This window comes from Uloborus diversus, chromosome 1 (assembly GCF_026930045.1).
Source record: "Uloborus diversus isolate 005 chromosome 1, Udiv.v.3.1, whole genome shotgun sequence".
NCBI classification, from domain to species: Eukaryota; Metazoa; Arthropoda; class Arachnida; order Araneae; family Uloboridae; genus Uloborus; species Uloborus diversus.
In genome coordinates, this window is record NC_072731.1 from 195,948,098 (window position 1) to 195,969,122 (window position 21,025).

General features: G+C 32.2%; 1 protein-coding gene across 1 annotated transcript in view; it reads right to left on the bottom strand.

Annotated features, from left to right (window-relative positions):
* LOC129218110 (oxygen-dependent coproporphyrinogen-III oxidase-like) overlaps positions 1-21,025 on the bottom strand; it is a 37,653-nt gene that overhangs the window by 14,157 nt on the left and 2,471 nt on the right. Inside the window, 9 exon segments of the mRNA XM_054852310.1 lie at positions 1,006-1,112; positions 8,613-8,666; positions 8,668-8,693; positions 14,807-14,837; positions 14,840-15,046; positions 17,517-17,586; positions 18,162-18,196; positions 18,198-18,282; positions 18,644-18,729. Of these exon segments, the coding sequence (XP_054708285.1) occupies positions 1,006-1,112; positions 8,613-8,666; positions 8,668-8,693; positions 14,807-14,837; positions 14,840-15,046; positions 17,517-17,586; positions 18,162-18,196; positions 18,198-18,282; positions 18,644-18,729 (701 nt within the window).

Sequence of the window (21,025 nt, forward strand, 5' to 3'; positions counted from 1 at the left end):
TAATTTAATAACAAGTCATCAGCTTCCAACTAAGCTTTACTTAAAATCATTAAAAGCAAACTTTTTTGTTGAACTCTGTTTCATTTTAAGAAATCCAAACAATCTTAATTTAACGTGTTCTATTCATTATACAAAGTGTATTTCAAAAGTAAAAACAGGAAGGAAAAAGAGAATTATTACAATTTGAAAATTCACTCATGTGAAGGGAAAAAGTCCAAGAAAATAAACTAATTAGTCGCACATTCTAAATATACCAAAATATGAGACTGGTAATGATTAACTTACACTACAATAAATAAACATAAATGAAAAAAAAAACTTTCATATGCTGAAAAGAGTTAAGAATGTAAGCTGTAGAAAATTAAAAAGTGCAGAAGATAAATGAAGGTTATGTGTTATGTCCGATAAGAGCAACCAATTACCCGGTTGGTTGTTTTGATTACATCAGTCCCACTGAAAAAATTGTTAAAATGTTATTTATTAAAACAAATGTAAAATGGCAGCAAAAAAAAAATAGAAATCATTGCTTAGAATAAAAGAGAAATGCAGCTAATTTACAATAAATTTCTAAACAAAAAATTGCTTTAAAGAGTAGTTTTAGGATTTATATACCAGAATGAAAGAGAAATTAAACTAATTAAAAAAAATTCTAGATGGAAACGTTGTTTTAAGATTTGGACAGCAGCCAAAACATTCCCTTTTAAAACAACTATTAGAATTTTATTTCCTCACATGCAAAATGGCAACAGGAAAGAAATAAAAAATTCCTGAATAACGTAATGTTAATTAACGTTTTAATTAATATCTCCACTAATTAAAGTCCCAAAATTACAAGATTGGTCCTATTGTTCTCTTTGAAAAATTTTGAATTGATCGGTATCTCACTCGACTTTCGATTTGCAAGGATTCTCAAGAAGATCGATCTTCAGATGGACAGACAGACGAATGCGAACAGATTTTAATAATATAGAAGTTGATACTTTCAAAGTGCTCTATGAGACAGACCTTCCTCTACGAAGAAGTTGCCACTGTCGGTCTGCATACGAATAGCCTTTATCTTTGTTCTTTTCTACAATAGGTACATAACTAGGAATCACACCATTGGCACATGTCTAAAATAGAACAATAAAATATCTTTAGGCATAAACTAATTAATCAAATATAAACATAAGTTTAAAAAACAGAAAGAAAGAAAAGCAAATTTGAAATTCATAATATCATACAGATATACATACAAGCAATACCTAAATTGTTTTGCCCCAACAAACACTAGTTTCTCTACTTTCCGTACCGCTTCTAGCTTTCTTGTTTAATCTTCCCACAGGCAGAAACAGCATAAATACCTCAATGCCCCCTTAAACAAAATCCAATTGCTGTTAGTTCTGCAGCTGAAGAGAATTTCTAGAGCAAATAATGCATAAAACATCATTTTTCTAAAATAGGATGTATATTTTTGTAATTGTATTCAAATAGAGTCAGTCGACTTCGCAAATTGAAGACCTGTAAGTGTTAATATTACCTACTTGCTCAATAACTTTCACACATTTCTGTTATTTACTAAATCTGATATTTTTTTATTTACTGAAATGTATGATTGAAATTCACTTTAATATAGTCATAAAGATATTACTTATACCATAAAGAACTTATTGATATTACTGTTGCAAAGTGATATGGAGCAGAAATAAAGGATTTTTTTTCACTCTTTGAGAATAAATTATCTCAATTATAAATAGGTATTTTAATTGTGTTATCATTATATCTTTCTTGATAAAGATATTGACATTTGCTATTCAATTTCTTTGAAGGGGATACTCAAAGAAAGAAGTGCTCCCCTTGGACAGCATCTGCAATGCACCCAGTTGTATTTACAGGCAAGAAGAAAAGTCTCAAGAGAAGTTTACCATGCTCAGTGCCTTCTTTTAGAAGGGTGACCGAATTTGCAACACTTTTTATAATCTTGCTTCCCAGTTTAGTAATAAAAAGCTAAGAAAACCGGAAAAATACTATGAAGTCTTCGTCACAGCAAAATTACTTTTCAAACAGTTAGTCAACATTTCTTAAACATAGTATGTGCTTGACTAGAAAAAGGAGAAAATAGTTTTCTAACATTAAGTGAAATTCATTTTGTTATATTCCTCCAGTTGTTTGCATAACATTTTCATAGCTTAATACTATACCTATTTTTAAACATATTAATTTATTTTATTTACTTACTTTTAAGGGTCAAAACAAATTATAAAAAATGCTGGGAAATAGAAATTAGGCTCTGAACATGCTGTTAATTTCATAATAAATATGTGCTTCACAAGAAAGTGAAAAAAAAAAAACTTTTTACATAAATGAAACCATTTTTTTATTCTGTAGGACTTATAACTTTTTAATTATATCAAAAAAATTCAATAACTTACTCAGTATTTCATGAAAAAAAGGTGTATATAGTCAAACATCATTATTGCAACACCCGGAATTCCCAACACTGAAGGTGATGTCACTTTCCTAAATTTATGGCATGTAACCTTAACGTTAAGAGGACTTGGATTTTAAGATATTGTTTTATTGTGAAACTTCAGTTACCATATCACTTTAAGTTTTTTAGACAAGATCAAATTTTGTGTTAGAGCCTAACTGTTTTCAGTAAAATAATGAACACATTTGGAAACATGTATTTTAGGAACTTTTGAGTAGCAATAAGATACTTGTGCTATAATAATTCCTGCATAGCACTATAAAATCTAAAAGCCGGGTGTGTACATAAAATCTAGACACAATATATTTTAACCTTTGACAAGAGTGACAATATAATACATAATTAAACTATAGTTTCATATCAACTGCTCAGTTTCAAATGGGCAGAAAAGAGGAGTGATAGGTTCTTGTATTGCTCACAGAATTAACAAACAGTAATGAAGAACAAAGACAAGAATAACAAAGTGAAAGCAAAAAGATTTTAAAACTAGACTACAAAATATATCAAAAGAAGAGAAAAACCATTGCTGCTTTGCTGTACGTCTCCCTTTTCCGAATCTGTACCAAATACTTAAAATTTTGTCTTGCCTAACAAGAAACTAACAGTAAAGTGACTCTTATAGCACTTAAAAAATTTAAAGGGCAACTTTTGGTATCTAAGAATGGATTTAATTGGATTAGGTTTTTTTCTTAGATCTCAAGCCTCCAAAGAAAAAAGCTGCCATGATTAAAGCATTACAGCAATTGAAATTTGGAAAGGAATTTAGAAGACTAGAAGCCAAAAATATTAAATCTTTTCGGAGTGAACCATTGTTAGATTTTGTAACAGAACAGACTCGAATCTGTTTACTCTAATTAAATTTTATACTAACTTTTTAAAAGCTGATGTTCATATTTGAGCTAAAGGAAATGATTACACCCAAGTAAAGGAAGGAAGTACAGTAGAACCCTGCAAATTTGTACCCCGTTAGTCCGGATATCCGGATCAATGGATTTGATAGTTTTTTTTTTAATTTGAGGAGCAATTGTCAAATTTCCATAACATTAATTTATTTAACCTTCTCACGGGTAAGTCTGTTATTTCGTTGATTGAGTTACCTTTTCTTGGCAATACAACTTTTGAATCAATTTTTATTCCTCCATAGGGAATAAAAATTGATTCAAAAGTTGTACAGAATTACAGACTTTATAATAACAAAGTAAACATATTTACCAGGGGTCTGGCCAGAGGATATTTGGGTCCGTTAACGGACCCTTCACAAAAATCCGATCAACCAAAACGGACCTTTCATAAAATCCCGATCAAACAAAATGGACCCTTCACAAAAATCCAATCAACCAAAACGGACCTTTCACAAAATCCCGATCAAACAAAACGGACCTTTCACAAAATCCCGATCAAACAAAACAGACTCTTCACAAAATTCTGATAAACAAGATTGGATCTGTCAAATTGTTTATTGAAAGAGCAAATCTGAAAGTAAAATAACGCATATTTCTGTGTAATTTCTGTGTATAAACTGATAATTTTTGGAACCTTTTTTTTAAGTCAAATTAGAGGGATCAGCTTATACAAAATCGGCTAATTTTGAAAAAAAAAAAAAAAATGGCACTCTTGGGATGTTCCTGCAAGCCATAAATAATTGCTACTGCCAAATAAATATAATGGTTGTTTGTTTTATCACAGCTAATTAGCAGCAGTGTTTTTGTAAACTTTTCTGAAAAGGCATTGGTAAGCACCTTTCTCCGCTCATGATTTAATAAACAATAATAATATATATCTGCGAAATGAACTTAGAACTGCAAAGGGATAGTAAGGGTGAGGAAAAAATATGATCGCTTCAGATACATAGGCGGATTTAGGACTGAGTTCCTGGGGGGGCAGGATTTTTTTTACTTTTAAGCAACATTTTTATTGACCCCTACTCCTATGTTTTTGTCTGTTTCCTGTGATGCATAAGTCCATGCTTTACTTTTTTGTGTGTCGTTTTCATTAATGTGCGTTTTCATGCTGTCCTTTTTTAACTGACCTTAAGGGAGGGAGCTATCAAGAGAGTGACGCAGGGCTCCCTTTTTAGAGGGAAATAGAATATCTCCAATTTTAGGGGGCCGGGGGTTTTTCCCCCAAAAGAAATTTTGTAAAATGGATATACAATTCTGCATTTTGAAGCCTTATAAAGGTTAATTGGATAGACATAGAAATTGATAACTAGATTATACATTTGTACAGTATTGTTCAAACTTTGTAAGAAACAGCCCTTTTAAGTTTGAAAGAAAAAATAAACTAGATTTCTCATTACAACAACCTTTTTTTAACTATAAGTAGTGCAGAAAACGAAAAGGAATAGAGGTAGTGTATCATTTTTTTTCCTGGCTAAACAGATTAACAATATGCAGTAGAAGTAATTGGATCCTACGTTGCTTAGGATTTTCAAAGACTTATCTAATTATTTTCAAGGACTCTAGAATAAATAAAATTATTTAACGCACTTCATTTGTACTTTCCAGTATCTGGTATTTTAGTACTTGATTGTAAATTTTTGCAGTCCTGTTCTAACTTTGGGAGAAATAGCTATTTTAACTTTAAAAGAAAAAAGAAGCCATAGATTTCTTATGACAACAACCTTTCTTCAATTGCAAGTGGGGAAGAAAACGAAAAGAAATAGAAGTAGTGTGTACTTTTTTTCCGTGCTAAACAGATAGACAATATGCAGAAGAAGTAAGATAAAAGCAATCAATACAAAATAATTTCCTAAATACTGCATTCAGGATTGAATAAATAGCAAGATATGAAACATGTGAGTCGCAAAAATTTATTTCAAATAATATGTTACAAACGTGAGAACCATGATTTTTACATTTTTAATACAGGATGTGGCAATGAGCTGAATTTGACACATGTTGGCATTCCTCCCCATCTACCATTTGTTAGAAGTTTTAAAATTTAAGGTTTCTAGCCACACGTTTCCAAATATTCAAGGTTTTCAAGCACTTAAAAATGAAATTAGTTTTTTCAAGCAATTTCCATTTTTTAAGGAACAAATCATGATTTTTTTGGGGGGGGGGAGGGGGGGCGAGTTAGGGACCCACTTCAAAGCAGGAGCCCTAAGCAACAGCTTGTTTATCTTATAGGCAAATTTGACCTTGTTTGTAATTCACTCTTACCTGTAAATTTTTGCTTGATTTTTTTGTAATTTTTACGAAAATTCGTCATTTTTTACGGTTAAAGGATTTTTACGATTTTACTAATCTTTGTTAGGTTTTTATAGACTTTTATAAAATTTCAGCAAATATTTCCAAAACTTTTGATTACTCAATTATTTAGATTTCAATAATGAAAAGGACTGACTCAGACTTAGATGATTATGACTTACATTACTTTTTAAACAGTATTTATAAAGTAAGTAAAATTGTACTCTCCCTCTAAGTAAAAAGATTCATTTAATCAGAACACTCAGATTACTGAAATTTATTCAGTTTGCGACAGTATTTATTCTCTTTCTCTCTTAAAAGAGAGAAAGGAAAAAAAACTTATGTTTTTTAGAATTTTTCAAAAGGCCAATAAATATACTAAGAACATAAATATTATTCACAAATAAGTACTTGAAATGTGGACACAAATCATAACGAGTAGATCGTTCTGTTACACGAATGGGGGAGGGGGAGTTTTCCCCCTTTGCTTTAGGTTCTAATTTGTTAAAATAATCGTCAATTATGTGTTGTAGCTTGATGTATAGCTCATTTAGCCTATATTTTCATTTATATACTTGCCCAAATAGTTTTCAGTCTAAAATAGTTAATTTAGACACATTTTCAGCACCCCAGTGACAGCTGTACTATTTGTATTTAATGTTCTTTTTTTTTCCTTTTCTTTTCTCCCATCAGAATAGGATATTTGCTTTTTTCTTCATTTTCATTGAACTATTCAAAAAAAAAAAGTCATGATTTTTTTTGTTTTAAGATTTTGGAAGCTGGTTGTTACTACATAAAGTCCTCCCAAAACTGGGGGGCATTGTCCCCCATGCTCCCTCCCCCTATAAATCCACCTATGCTCTTCTGAACTATTCAAAAAAGAAAATATATATATATATATATACATATATATATTCTTTTTAATTTTTGGAAGATGTGTTATTGCTACATAAAGTCTTCCCAAAACTGGGGGGGCATTGCCCCCCTCTGCCCCCCCCATAAATCCGCCCATGTTCAGATAGTGTTACCAACTTCAAAATTATCACCACTTAGTGTCTGGCGTTGAACCTTTATAATGACTTGATTAGAAAATATTCTCATCATTTTGCCAGTTTGTCAATATTTGCGTTTTTTACCGTGCAGTGCGATGTTTAATTGTTATTTTGGGAGAAAATTATATGGGTTTTGATTTTTCGATGCTAACAAGGATGATTAACTTTAAATAAACTCTTCTAATTACCGTTTTTTTTTTAGATGTCTACATTTTGAAAAATACAATCTTTTAACATCCGATATGAGAATCATATTTTGTTCTTTTTTCAAGCTAACTTCGCTTTATTAGGATTCAAATAAATGAAAAGTCTCTTTATTTCTGTTAGAACTCTCATTTCAAGTTTTTAAAGCAAAATTCCATTTTCTGTTATGAGTGAGAAATTAAAATGCTAAATAGATGGTTTATTTTATTTTATTTTTTGGGTCAACTGTGTCCACAGATATTAATGATATGTTTATCATAGGACTCTAAAATGCAATTTTAAAATAATTTTATCAAAAATACTTCTTTTACAAGCCGTTTTTATACTTTTGATGCCTTCACTTTGAAAATTGCGGTCTCTTTGCATCCGCTATGGGAATCCGATTTTTCGAATTTTTAATGATTATAATGCTTTGTTAAGAGGTAAACAATTGAAATATCTTTTTATTTTTGTTAAAATCATGCAATTTATAAGTTTTAAACGAAATTCTGTGCTTTTTAAGAGTGTCTTGGATCAAAAAGTTGAATGCTGAACCCTATTCTGAATTTTATTTTATTTATTTATATTTTTGTTACAATAATTTTAAGTACTGTACAGAAATATATCTAGTATAATTTAACATAATGTAGAATGATAGATAAATATTGATACTTGAAAGAGCGATCCCCCCCCCCCCCCCCCCCACCAATATCAGAAAAAAAATCCAGAATGATTTTCTCGACGTAGAAGAGGAAAACACTCAACTTTAAGTTTATTTGATGCAGTTTGTGCCGTCTCTATATTCTAAAATTTTGTTTTGACAAAAAAAAATGCAAAATTTTTTGATTTTTCACAAAATTAATTCATTTTTCACAAAATTATTTGATTTTTCACAAAAAACGGACCCTGTGAAAAATCCTGGACAGACCCCTGTTTACTGTTTGTGTAATTCTATGTGTTTCATGTAAAGGTGATTTTCAGTAATAAGTATATTTTATTTATTTATTTTCATTCTCCGGATATAATACGGATTTTCAATATTACGAATTGGATCAGATCCCAATTATTTTGAATTATCGGGGTTCTATTGTAGTGCCGGCATTGAAGGTAATAAATGATTGTGCTGATTGAGCAGGTTAAACTAGCAAGAGATTTTAATTTGCAACTTACTAATGAACAGCGATAACTCATTTTTCAAAAGGCAGAAATCAAACGGAAAATTAGTGGATTTTCCTGTTAAAAATCTCTAAAAATAATTTCATCAAAAAGAATATATAAAATTTTAATTATTGCTCATTGTTAAAAGAAAAGTGTGAGAGAAAATGTTTCTGTGTTGTGCAAAATTTTATAAAACTTAGAGAAACAAAAAAATTCTCAATAAATTAGGTTTTTTAAGACTTAAGGGTGTTGAGCTGTCATTTAATGCTCTTCAAAATGGTCTAAAATTTGGCAAGAGGGTTATTAACATCAAATGTCACAATTATCCATGGTATGCAAGTTGAAATTCCAAATTTTTTTCTCCCCATACAACTTCGGGGCAATGTCCATTGTGTATAAGTTAAGTGATTATCCCAATGAGCAACATTTAACAAATGTAAGCTTATATGAAACGAAAAAAAAAAAAATGAAAGTTTAAGTAGCATAGTGTTAAATAATGATATAAATTTCCATATAAAAAACTTATTACACCAAGAAATATTAAAATTTAAAACTTACAGTTACAAATTGAAAACATTTTTCTTGATCAGGGGTATCTAAGTCATCAAAAAATAATTCCACCAATACCACGACTTTCTTCTAAAATGAAAAATGTAAAGAAAATGTAAGTAACTTCGAAAATACAAAGAAAGTATTTTTAATGATTGAAGGATAGACACTAGGTACTTTTTAAAATATTATTTTCTGCATCAAACATCAGACTGATAAGATAAATAAATAAATACCTTTATGCTGAACCAGTAAAGTAAGACAAACAACGTAAAAAAAAGCACAAATTTGCCAATTACAGCAGACAGGTGTTTTGACGTTACAGGGAACGCCTTTTTCAATGCAAAAAGTAATGAGCTTATGGATGAAAAGACATCCGACAAAAGCCATTCGACACTTTTGTCGGATGTCTTTTCATCCATAAGCTCATTACTTTTTGCATTGAAAAAGGCGTTCGCTGTAACGCCAAAACACCTGTCTGCTGTAATTGGCAAATTTGTGCTGTTTTTAACGTTGTTTGTCTTACTTTAATCAGACTGATAGTACGAAAAATAGTAACAAACCAGTTAAAAGAAAACAAATTGCATTTAAAAAAAGCTTTTTAGCGAATTTCACTAATTAGATACAAAACTAGTTTTCACAAAAATATAGCATATTGTACAACTATTGAATAATTACTAAAAAAATTAATAACTATAGAAACAAAATATGTATTAAAGCTTGTTCCTAAAACCTTAAAACCAATCTACAAAGCGTTTTAAAGATGCATTACTATTTTGCGCACCTGTGTCCATAAAATTTATTTGCCTTTGAAAACATCTATTATTTGTGCCTCCACATGATGTGTTTTAGTATGTAAGAATGCAACTACTACTCCTGAACTATTGAATAATTTAAATGTGATTTTGACTGCATGCAAATTACACACGAATAATCAGACGGAATATGGAACTCTGCTCAAAGCATGGCCTGCTATTACACTGCTTGACAATTGCTAAGGAACAATTAGATTTCCTGGAATAGTTAAGAATAGATAATGATAAAAGAAACAGAACAAAATGTATAGTTAGTAGGGAGGATGTGCCTTTATTATAAGTAGAAAATAATACAGATATGACTGCATTAATGAAGTAAAAACTTAAAAATAAAAAAAAACTACTTAGATGATTTTCATACAACACCAAAAAATGATCAAGGTCAGAATAATGGAGACATGAGTACCTTAATATGATGTATGATTACCAGGGACACTGATGCACAATTTACATCTGTTTTCCATACTCCCCACTACTTATTGAGGAGTGCTTGGGGGATGTTTTCCCCACTCCTGTCTCAATGCGGATTTGAGTTCTTGTACTGTTCTGGGAGGGACGGTTCTTCGCGCAGCACGTCTGCCAAGAGAAACCCAGGCAAGTTCAATTGGAGTTAAGTCGGGAAAGTAAGTAAGCCACTGCATACATAGAATGTTTTCAATTTGCAGTGTGTCTGACACTTCAATGTTCAAGTGTTTCCGTGTATCGTCGTCCGTTAAGAGAACATCTGGACCGACAGCCCCCCTAAAAAGACGAACATGGTCCAGTATAACATCTCTGCAATACATTCGCGACGTATCGCTTTCTTATTCAAAAATTTGAAGCTGTGTTCTGCCATTGTGCATGATGCCTGCTAACACCATGACGCCTGGGCCGTACCGATCATGTTCACAAACTAATTTTTATGCATAACGTGCTCCACGCTCTCTCCGTAGTTGTTGGTGACCAGAATCACTTGTCACACTGAAACGAGATTCGTCAGAGAACATCACTCTAGACCAATTTTGATGATCCCACCAACATGTTCCTTAGACCAGCGTAATCTCTCTCGACGATGGCGTGGTTGAACTTGGATGCAACGTACGGGCTTCTGTGCATACAAACTGACATTATTTACTCGCCGTGGGATGGTTCTTGCAGAAACATGCGTACCGGTAGCGGTTGTTAGATTTGCAGCTATCTGTCCAAGAGTGAAACTTCTGTCCCTTTTTGCCACGAGGGCTACATAGCGATCCTCTGAAGGTGTGGTGCTCCTACTACGACCCCCGGCATGCTTTTGCAAAACATTTCCACCTTCAGCGGCCGTCTTTAATCGAGAGATGGCACTTTTTGATACACCCATTGCAGCATTCACAGTGGTGACACTTTGACCTGCTTCCAGTTGTCCAACCGCTCGTCCACGATCGTAGATACTCAAATGATGTCTTGCTGACATTTTACTCTTAAGTATGTCAAGAACCAAACAGAATTTCAGAGAAAAACCATTTTTAACATCCAGCACTATTTTTGTTAAAAACCAAACAGCGTGAATTTTCCTAGGAATTTTGAGCGTGTATGCACTGTCTTTTATACAAATAACGAGTCTTGGTCTACCACGCCATCTGAACTTGAATTTATTTCAATTGGCCAGTTGGTTGAGGTACAAATTTGCATAAATCACTTGTTCCTTAGCAATTGTCAAGCAGTGTAGTTGAATGTCCCAAAATATGCTTATAAAATAGGTTTCTTTTTTTTTCTTAATGGAAAATAAAATTTTTGGTTTGCGAGCAGGACTTAATTTTGACGCCACTGGACCTTAGACATCAAAAGTATTAGGGTGGAGAATTTTTTTGCTTACAGAAGTATTAGTAAGATCTCATTTAGAGTATGCTGTTCAGTTTTAGTCTCATTGTCTCATGAAAGACATTTCTTTATTGGAAAGAGTTCAAAGACCGGCTATTAGACTTGTGTCAGAGGGGACATGATTCAGTTGTTTAAATTTATCAAAATGAAAGACATTAATGAGTAGCATTTTTGCACAGAACATAGGACAAGGAGTCATTGTTTTAAGCTATTCAAATCTCAGATTAACCTGGAAGTTAGGAAAAATTACTACTTGAGTAGGGTTGTAGGCACTTTGAACAGCTTACCATACCGGAAGAAATGGTAATGAGCAAAGGGGTGGGTAGCTTTAAAGGTTATTGATCTCCACTGAGGACTAATAAACTGACTAGGACCAACATAGCTGGGGCTAAATACAATTGCTGGTCGTCAAATTTGTATTTTTCCCAGTATATCTTCCTAATCTTCATTGAAAGTCTCCTAAATGCTCCATCAAAGCACATGCCATCTAAGAGAAATGGGAATGACTTTCCTTGTTTTTGTATACACAAAGTAAAATCTATTGTGGTTCGCCCAGAATCTTGAAACTTCATGATATATATATATATCTTAATATATAAAAATCTTTTGTGCGCACGTTTGTCACCATAAGGCTTTTAAACGGCTGGACCGATTTTGATCAAACTTTTTGTGTGTAATTAAGTTGTGGCAAGCATGATTTTGAAGCGCGATGGATCGAATTGGAAACGTTTTTGTTAATTAATTAATTAATCTAACATTGGATGGTTATATCTCCCAAACGATTCATATTTATTTTAACCTACTGTTGAGCGAGAATTGAAATAAATATTTAACCCGTTGCCAAAGGGACAATAAGAAAGCCAGCTCTGCTTTTTGTAATGAAATTTCCTACTGTGACATGTAAATTGAGAATAGATAATACGGAGAGAGAGAGAGAGAGACCCCTTCATTTCTTGAAAGCAACAATTTTAGTCCCATGATATAATATTTTAAAGTTAAGTACTGGTAGAAATCGGGTTTCTTTCACTAACCAAATGATCAGAAAGTACCATACCTAGCAACATTTGTTTCGAGTTTTGGCACCAATGGCAAGGATTAAGAAACTAATCAGTACATTATCAAAGGAAAAGACGGTGGAATTTAAAGACGAAACAAATTTTATTTTAATCAAGATAAATTGCAACAAAAGATCATTGCAGTGGAAGATTTTTATCCTTGGCGGAAAGTTCAAATTAGGCAATATATGAAGGTCAATCAAGTACGCAAGGAAAGATAGTAGGCAAGATTTCGATAATTGGGAACTCTCCGCTTCTTTCTCCGTTGGAGTCAATCTTTGGCTCCAGCGCTAGCGCGAGAGGTATTTTTCTTTGCAAATCTAAACAAAGAGACCAGAAACATCTATACACATAGGGTTACTATAAATCAGCAGGGTTACCAAAATAAAACTATTTGAGCCAAAAATGAGATGACGGCGCCAGATTCCCAATTATCGAAATATCCCCAGATAGTAAGTGAGACAAATGCTCAGAAAAAGAGAGCGGGATTTAAAAGTCTTCGTTCAAAAGATCAGACCGCTAATCGGTCGGAGTTCGCTTCGCCCACTGATCGAATTACAGTAACGTGGTGGCTTGGCGACTTTGGACACAAACAATAGAGTTGCGGGATTATTTGTTTGTATTTTAAAGCTACTGTGAATTTCGTTTATAGTATTTTTTGTTTATTTGGCGAAATATTTCAAATTGCAAAGAATTGTTTTTGGTTCTTAGAGTGTTTAGTCATGTTAGTTAAAGAATGATCACTTTCCATTGGCATAAGGGGGGGGGGGGGGGTTCGCTTATTCAGAGAACTGTTTTTACCTTTATCATTTTTTTAAAATGATATCCTTTCAATTGTTTTATTCTTTTTCATATGGGGGACGTTGCAGTGGGATGTGCCGTTTATTTTAGATGGGTAGTTAGTTTTTCACACTTAATATCTGAGAACGATTTCTATCCTTTGAGTATGGCTGAAGGAACAAATCATACAATCTATGATAAAGATCTTTCAAGTATGCGAGAAAAAGTAGTTAATAAAACAACTGCTCAGTGGGCATTAGATAAATCAAGTTGTAATAAATATACGCATTCTGACACCAAGCAGCTTAAAACATTTCCTTTTTACTTATTTTTTCAAGAAAAATGTTCAAACACTTGATAGTTTGTAGTAACTTTTTTATTTACAAAGTTTGAACAGAACAACGTCTGTCGGGTCCTCTAGTATATATATATATATATTTTAAACAAGCTCAATTTTGACAAAAGCAACCATATGCATAAGAAGAATTAAACAAAATACAATCTACAAATGTAGCACTGAATTCTGTAACAGCAGCAGATTTTAGGAGAGGGAGCAGGGGCCCCTAAGCTTCTCCCTACGGGATAACTGAATTTAACTATTTCTTTGTTTTTTCTTTTTCTTTTTAACTGACTTCTCTATAATATGAAGAATTTTTTTGGACATCTACTTAAAAATAACACTAAACACACAAAGCATATTTGAATTAAAGTATTTTTATTTGCTAAAGAATTGATACTGAAGTCAGAGGTCAGAGTGGTGGAACACATTTAACTCACTGGTTTCAAATTCAAGGGAACCTAATGTTGCAAGTAATTCAAGGGAAGGGAATTCTTCTTTTATGGAATCAATAATTAACATTATCAAAGCAATGCGCACATGTACCCTAGAAGAGTTATTTCAATCCAAAAGATATTTGCAAAATAATAAATTTATTTTTCAGCTTATAAAAATGAAAGAAATCACATGGTAGCTTCTTGGCAAAATAATAATAATAATGGAAACCCATTAAGGAAAATGGTAAAAAAGGGGACTAGGGGGGAAAACCTTTTATTTCGGGTGCACAAAAATCATAATCGCATCTGATAGCGGCTTAAAATCAAGTTAAATGACATAAAATATGTTTTTGATTAAACAATAAAACTAAAGACAGAAAGGCACTATACATACAGGTTGTCCTTCAATGTTGTATACAAACTTGGAAGGAAAGTAGGGAACACAATGACAAGCAAATATTATTTAGGGGATATATAGTCGCAAACGCAAGGCCGACGTGCTACATGCATGAGAAGTTAGAAACAGACCAATACAAAACTGGTTACAAATTTGTTACACAAAGAAGATTTCGCCAAATGTTTAAGTTTTTGAGAAAAGCTTAAAACCATTTGCTACAATGCGATTCTTGGATGAAGCATTTTGTTTACAAATTTAAATAAAAAGGTAATTACTCTACAGAAGAAATTGAACTTAACAAAAATGTATGCGTGTTTATAGTATTCTCTATGTTTTCTCCAATTTTGCACATGGCATTGGGGACACATTTTTTATATTTTAAAGGAATTATGCTATTAATTTGTACTGAAAAATTCCGTTTTGCCAAAAAAAAAAAACTTTCTAAAGAAGTAAAATTATTCAGAAACAAATACTTTATTTATTAGGAAAATAAAAGAAAGCTAAAGGTTAAATGATTGATTTAAGAACCCCTATTATTCTCACCCCTATGTTTAATGTAGAAATAGTCATCACACACCATTTTTTAAACTCCTCATAATATGAATTGCTATGCTTATCACAACATTTTTTTAAAGTCTTGTGGAAGTGTTTGCAGTCATCTTCATCAAGAATATATGGAGTCATGTCTGTTCCTCCTCCAAACCACCAAGTTGTTGTCCCATCACCATTATCCACTTCAAAATATCGATAATTGAAGTGAACAGTTGGAACATTAGGATTTCTCTAAAAAATTATTAAACAAATATAAATGCATTTAACAAACAAAAAAAAAGCATAAAAGTGAATCATGTTATTGTGAGAAAAGCTTAATAATCATTATGTTATATTTAACTTCACACAAAAGAGTTTTTTACATAACCAATATAACTATTTTGTTTAGATAAAAATGACAAAACTTTTCAGAACCATGTTTTTTCACTTACCTATTTGCTTGTAAGAAGTCAAAAAAACATTTATGATATTTAAAATAAATAAACACTAAGTAAATAATTCTTCTATTAAGCATAAGGTACAGCACTATTAAAGAAAATTACTTTAAAATATCAAAGTGTGGGAAAATGCATGAAAACGATGTGTCCAAAGCAACGACATGCATACATGAGCACAGGCAACCATTGTTTTGTTTTCTTTTAGTTTTGTCACAAACAATGAAGTTTTTTTATGTACATTAATATGCTAAACAACTTATAAGCATAGGTGGCTAACTTTAACTCTGCCAATATTATGTTGTTTTCTCGGGGCTCCTAACAGATTTTTAGTTTTTCTCTAGGGCATGGCCGCCCCAAGAGAGGACAGCGCCCGGGGTGAATATTTTTTGATGCCCCGTTCCCACACACACAGAATGGTGGGCATTTTTTGGAAAAGTATCAAACATTTTTTATAGTTAATCATGTAATCTGAAATCTAATGTGTTACATTTTAAAAACCTATTTTCAAAAAAGAATGATGATGAAAAGAATTTGATATGTAGTAAAATCTTAGTTTAAGGCATCTTTTCATATATTGGCGCCCGGGGCGATTGCCCCGCTCGCCCCCCTCTTCAGATGGCCCTGCCCCAATGAAAACCATTGTCCCTAGAGGGACCTATATTCTGAAGAAAGGGGATCAGACAGGGACCTTAATCTTAACTTTTGAGGATTAAAATAAGGGATGCACAGCAGAGTAATTCAAGTGGTAATTGGTTACTGGCCACTTTGCTTTATTATCTATATAAGCCAGCAATTTCAGTCAAATTATTTGGCTGAACTTTTTTTTTTTTTAAATTAAAATTACTTTCGCTTCAAACAAGCTACCATGCTAAATGAATTTTAGCACTGTATATATTATATACAGTGAAGCACCGTTTATACATTTCTCTTTTATATTTTTTATCAACTATACGTTTTTTAAATTGGTCCCTGCAGAGTCCAATACACATTAACATATATCTATTATAACGCTTTTTCCTTTATACGCTTTTTTTCATACAGTCCCTTCAAAAACGTATAAACGGTGCTTCACTGTATAGTAGAGGCTTTACCTTCTGCAGACCTAGTGTGATTATCCAATAAAGCATCTATTCTTTCAAGTGGCACAACTATTGGCGGATTCCTGCCCAGTTTCCCCACCAGATAGAAGTTCAATGCTAAATTGCATAAGGAGTTTAATTTTGACAACAGTACTCAAAGTAAAATGAGTATTTGAGAGACTGGTTACATGCCGAACAGGCATACGAAATGGATGCTATCCATTTTCTGCATCTTAAAAAATCCACCTACTGAGGCCAGGGTTGAACCTCTGAACGTGAGAAGCAAATACTGAAATACTATACCATTTTGTCAGCTAGAACAAAAATCTATCCCTGAATTAATTTATTCCACCTAACCAAAAGTTTTGAACTCAAGCTGTTATGCTCCCATTTGATTCAAAATTTACCAAACTATCATGGTAGTGGTGCAAACAACACATTTAATTCTTTAGGAAAAGAAAACATGTAAATGGATAAAAGAGACAACCGAGGAAATTTAAAATAAAAGTGAAATGTAGAGGAAATACAGGAAAAGGGGACCAGATTTGGAAAAATAAAGACTTTTAGGGAGAAAAGGAATCAGTTAGGAGTTCTGTTTAAAAAAAAACATTACTATGCTATTACAAGTTACTTGTGTGTACATAAATCCAAAACGAATGATGCCTAAATGGTTACCGCCTAAGTAAAATATAAAAATTATGACAGCTAATCCCCCAAAAAGTGATTGCAAAAAATATTTTATTCTATTTCAAAAAAAAAAAAAAAAAAGAAGAAGACAGAAAAAACAAGATAAATTATGAAATATCAACATAAATGTGCCCATTGATTTGATCAACAACCAGAAGTTGACATGAATAAATGGTGGGTAGTAAGCAAACAGCAGGCTTTGGGGGGGCAACCCTATCCTCAGAACTTGTTGGGATTTTTATCCACAAGCAATACTTATGAAAAAATGAAAAAATCCTCCTATAAAATGACTTGATTTTGCGTTAACTAGAGCTATGAAATATTGTTTTCTCCCAAAACTAACAGTTGAGCAAATCCCAATTTTTAATGTCAGCATCAATATTCACAAAAAAAAGAAAAGAAAAAGAAAAAAAAAAAACTTAGAACATAGCATTTTAAATTTCAATATCATGCATTAAAAATTTACAATTTAAAGAAAGTATTTTATTTAAGACTTACTGGATGTATAACAGAGCTGACACCACAAGCAAAGAAGGGTAGTTTATTTGAATTAGAGAATTTTTTTCCTCTGAAACATTTTAAAAACAGAAATAAATATCAAGTAATAATAGTATTTCTATAAATTTTCCTTATCTATAAAAGCATAAAATATTTCATGAATGAGAAAATGAAGAAATTCAAAACTATTTGAAACTGTTCCAAACAGAGTGGTGTTTGAGCACCAGATCAAAAAAAAAAAAAAAAAAACTTCTGACATAAAATTAAAAACTGAATTGGTTTATTAAATTGACTACTGTTGGCATAACAAACTCTGCTTTACCAGGCAATTTTTAACAGAAAAAGTGAATCATCTGTGACAAAATTTAAACAAATACAAACATAAATATAATCAATAATTACAAGCAAAATAGAATAGGCATTCAAAATTCAGAAAAGGAATTACACGACAACATGCAGTAAGGGAAGTTTTAATTTTTTAAACTAAACTTAAATTTAGCTATTTTGTCAAATGTAGGAGAGGGTAAAGGAAACCGAACAGAAAAAGGTTTTAGAAATTACTGAAACATCCTTCAAATTTAAACTGAATTGAAATCCACATCCTGCTCTAATGAAGGGATCTTTAGGATTTAATAAATACTTTACCTAGCTCTCATTTGCTGGATAGCTCCAGGAGGTAAAAACACCATGAACCACAGAAATATTAACTCCAGCTTTTTCAAACACATCTCCATCTTCTAAAACACAAGTTATGCCACCACCCACCCTTGAAAGGGAAGAAAAAAAAAGTCTTAAAATGCAGCATAACACTTATTTAAATAAAACATCTAATCAAATACTAAATACACTTTTTGATGTTATTGTGCAAGTCTATTTCTTATGATATGAAGAATTACAATAGTGTTTTATCAGATATTACTTTTCAGTAAAAGTTTTATCACGTTATTTAACCTCTTAATATCAACAAGATGTCTAAAATTTAGTCTCCCCACCTCTTTTCTTTCCCACCGATCCACTTGAAACTTTTTGCCATCTTCAAATTTTTCTAGAGTATTGCATAATTCTTTCTGAAAAATGAATTGTAATATAAATATAAAAAACATAAAAATGCTATCCTGCTCATATACATTGAAATTGTAATTGTTTCTAAAAACATTGCACCTGGACATTCAGAATCATTAGGTTCCATTCGAGTTTTCATATCTTCTGGTTCCTACAACAAAGAGAGAAATTTTAGACTTCCAAGCACTAAAAGTGTGTAAGAATTTTTTTTAACTGTGTGCATACATTCAGTACTTATAAGGCATTTTGTAAAGAATTAATGGCTGGACTCTTTACATTCATTTTAATTTCACAAGTTATTCACTATTAAAATAAAAAATAACAAAGAGTTAAACATTATTAAGATTATAATTATTATTGTTTTTTCATAATTGTTGAAAGAAGTTGTTGACATCTAGCCTCTTGCATGGATTATTGTTGCATTTCTTATTTTTACTTATTTATTTATTATTTATTATCTTTTACCTTTATTTATTTATTTGATTTATCTATTTATTTTCTTTTTGGTGGAAGAACCACGAGTATGACTAAGGGTTCTTCACTCCACTTCAAGGAATGAAGTAATTTTAAGCAAAGAATTACTTCCATACATAAACACAGTATATGCTGTTTTCAAATGAAAAATAAGTAAATTTTTTAACAATGACAAGGATCATCCTGTGATGTACTATTTCAGAGTTTGTGATTTACCATGAGCTGAAAACCATTTTAAAAGCATGTTTATGCACTTAATTAACAGAACTTATTTCCAGAACAGAGAAAAAGAGCTATTGTTAACTTACATAATAGCCTCATACAAATTTTAAAACATCAGTCAGCATCATGTTACTGAGTTTAATGCCCTTTTTTATATAAGATTGTTTTAGACAAAAAAACAATTCTTCCAAAAGTTTAGAATTTTAATGAATAAGATCCCAGTTTAGTGCCATAGAGGCATCAGTAAACAGAGTTAAGGCATCAGTAGATAGAGTAGCTACCAAGTGTACTTTAGTGAAAAAAATCAGTTATGCGGAACACAATCCTGATGGTTCCAGATTTAAATTGCAATAAAAAGCATTTCAAGTCCTAATAATAAATGGTGTCAAGTAAAGATCCAAAGAAACAAAATATAGTAGCAGTTCCCAACCACTTGTGAGCCGCGAACACAGTGTTGAGTGCTAATAAGCACGAAACTGCAGTCCCTCGGCTGGAAATGACTGAGCTGGCGGTGTATTTCATGTATTTCTGCTTTAGCCCTGGCTAATGGGCGGTAATTTACTGAATATACCTTGCCTCGCGTTCAATCTTCGAGTTGAACCGAACCATTGCTTCGGTCACTCGTCTGGTCTGCTAATTCTATATTAGCTACCAGTTTGTTTCGCACTCTTGGCTTCCTTAAGAGGTTTTCCATCTCCAGCTCGGTCACTTTCCTATGCCGGGCTGATGAGTGCTAATAAGCACGAAACTGCAGTCCCTCGGCTGGAAATGACTGAGCTGGCGGTGTATTTCATACAGTGTTACTGGTCCGTACACATTGGTCCAGAATATGGAAATGCGAAAATTCACTTATTAAATGTACGGTCACTCAAAAGCTCTCCCTGGCTCATAACCAATAAGGAACTTTAAGATTTTTCATATTTCTTCGGAACTTTCCCCCTATGATTGAAGATGAAATCAACTGAATCAGAAACTCCTTTTTCGAAAATTTCCAAAGAAACTGCAGCAAACTCCCAATTCGCAACTCAAATAAACTATAGGGGGCGCTGCAGTCACTGTCTAATGTCGGATGAAAAGGTAAAACAAACAGATGCCGTAACTTATAACTCGCATTGAAGCTTAATGAATGACAGTAATATTTCATCGTGCTTGTGGAAAACTTTCTTTTCTATTCCTCTGAAATTACATTACACCACAAAACTCTCTGAAGCCTGTAATTTTCTCTAAAGAAAACATGTAGAATGGAATATTTTACCTTTTTCTTTAATATTGTTAATCACCGCAAGGTAGCGTGCTCAAGCTCTGGAGTTGCGAATTATCCGCGGAATGGGGTGGTACGGTAACCGCGGATAATCCGAATAATAGGTAAAAAACGATACTTAGTGTATGCAATAGATAAAAAATATTAATGACACTCACACAGTCATTTAAACTATAACTAAAAACATTGCTACATTGCATCTACTAACATTGAATATAAAAAAAAAATATATGTAAAATTTAAAAGTGTACAACACAATCACAAGTTTCAAAAAAAAAAGTGAAAGGACCCACGGATAACCTGACCGCCGATAATCGGGAGTTTACTGTTAGTATTAGCTTCAAGCTAAAAATGTTCCTCCTTTGTTGAACTCGCATAACTAACCAGTGAATTGAGACACTTGAGGAGCTTTTCGACCACCTACCTTTTTGAGGAGACTTTTCATAGCAGTTTTTTTAAAAATAATATAGAAATGAATTGAATTTTTTGA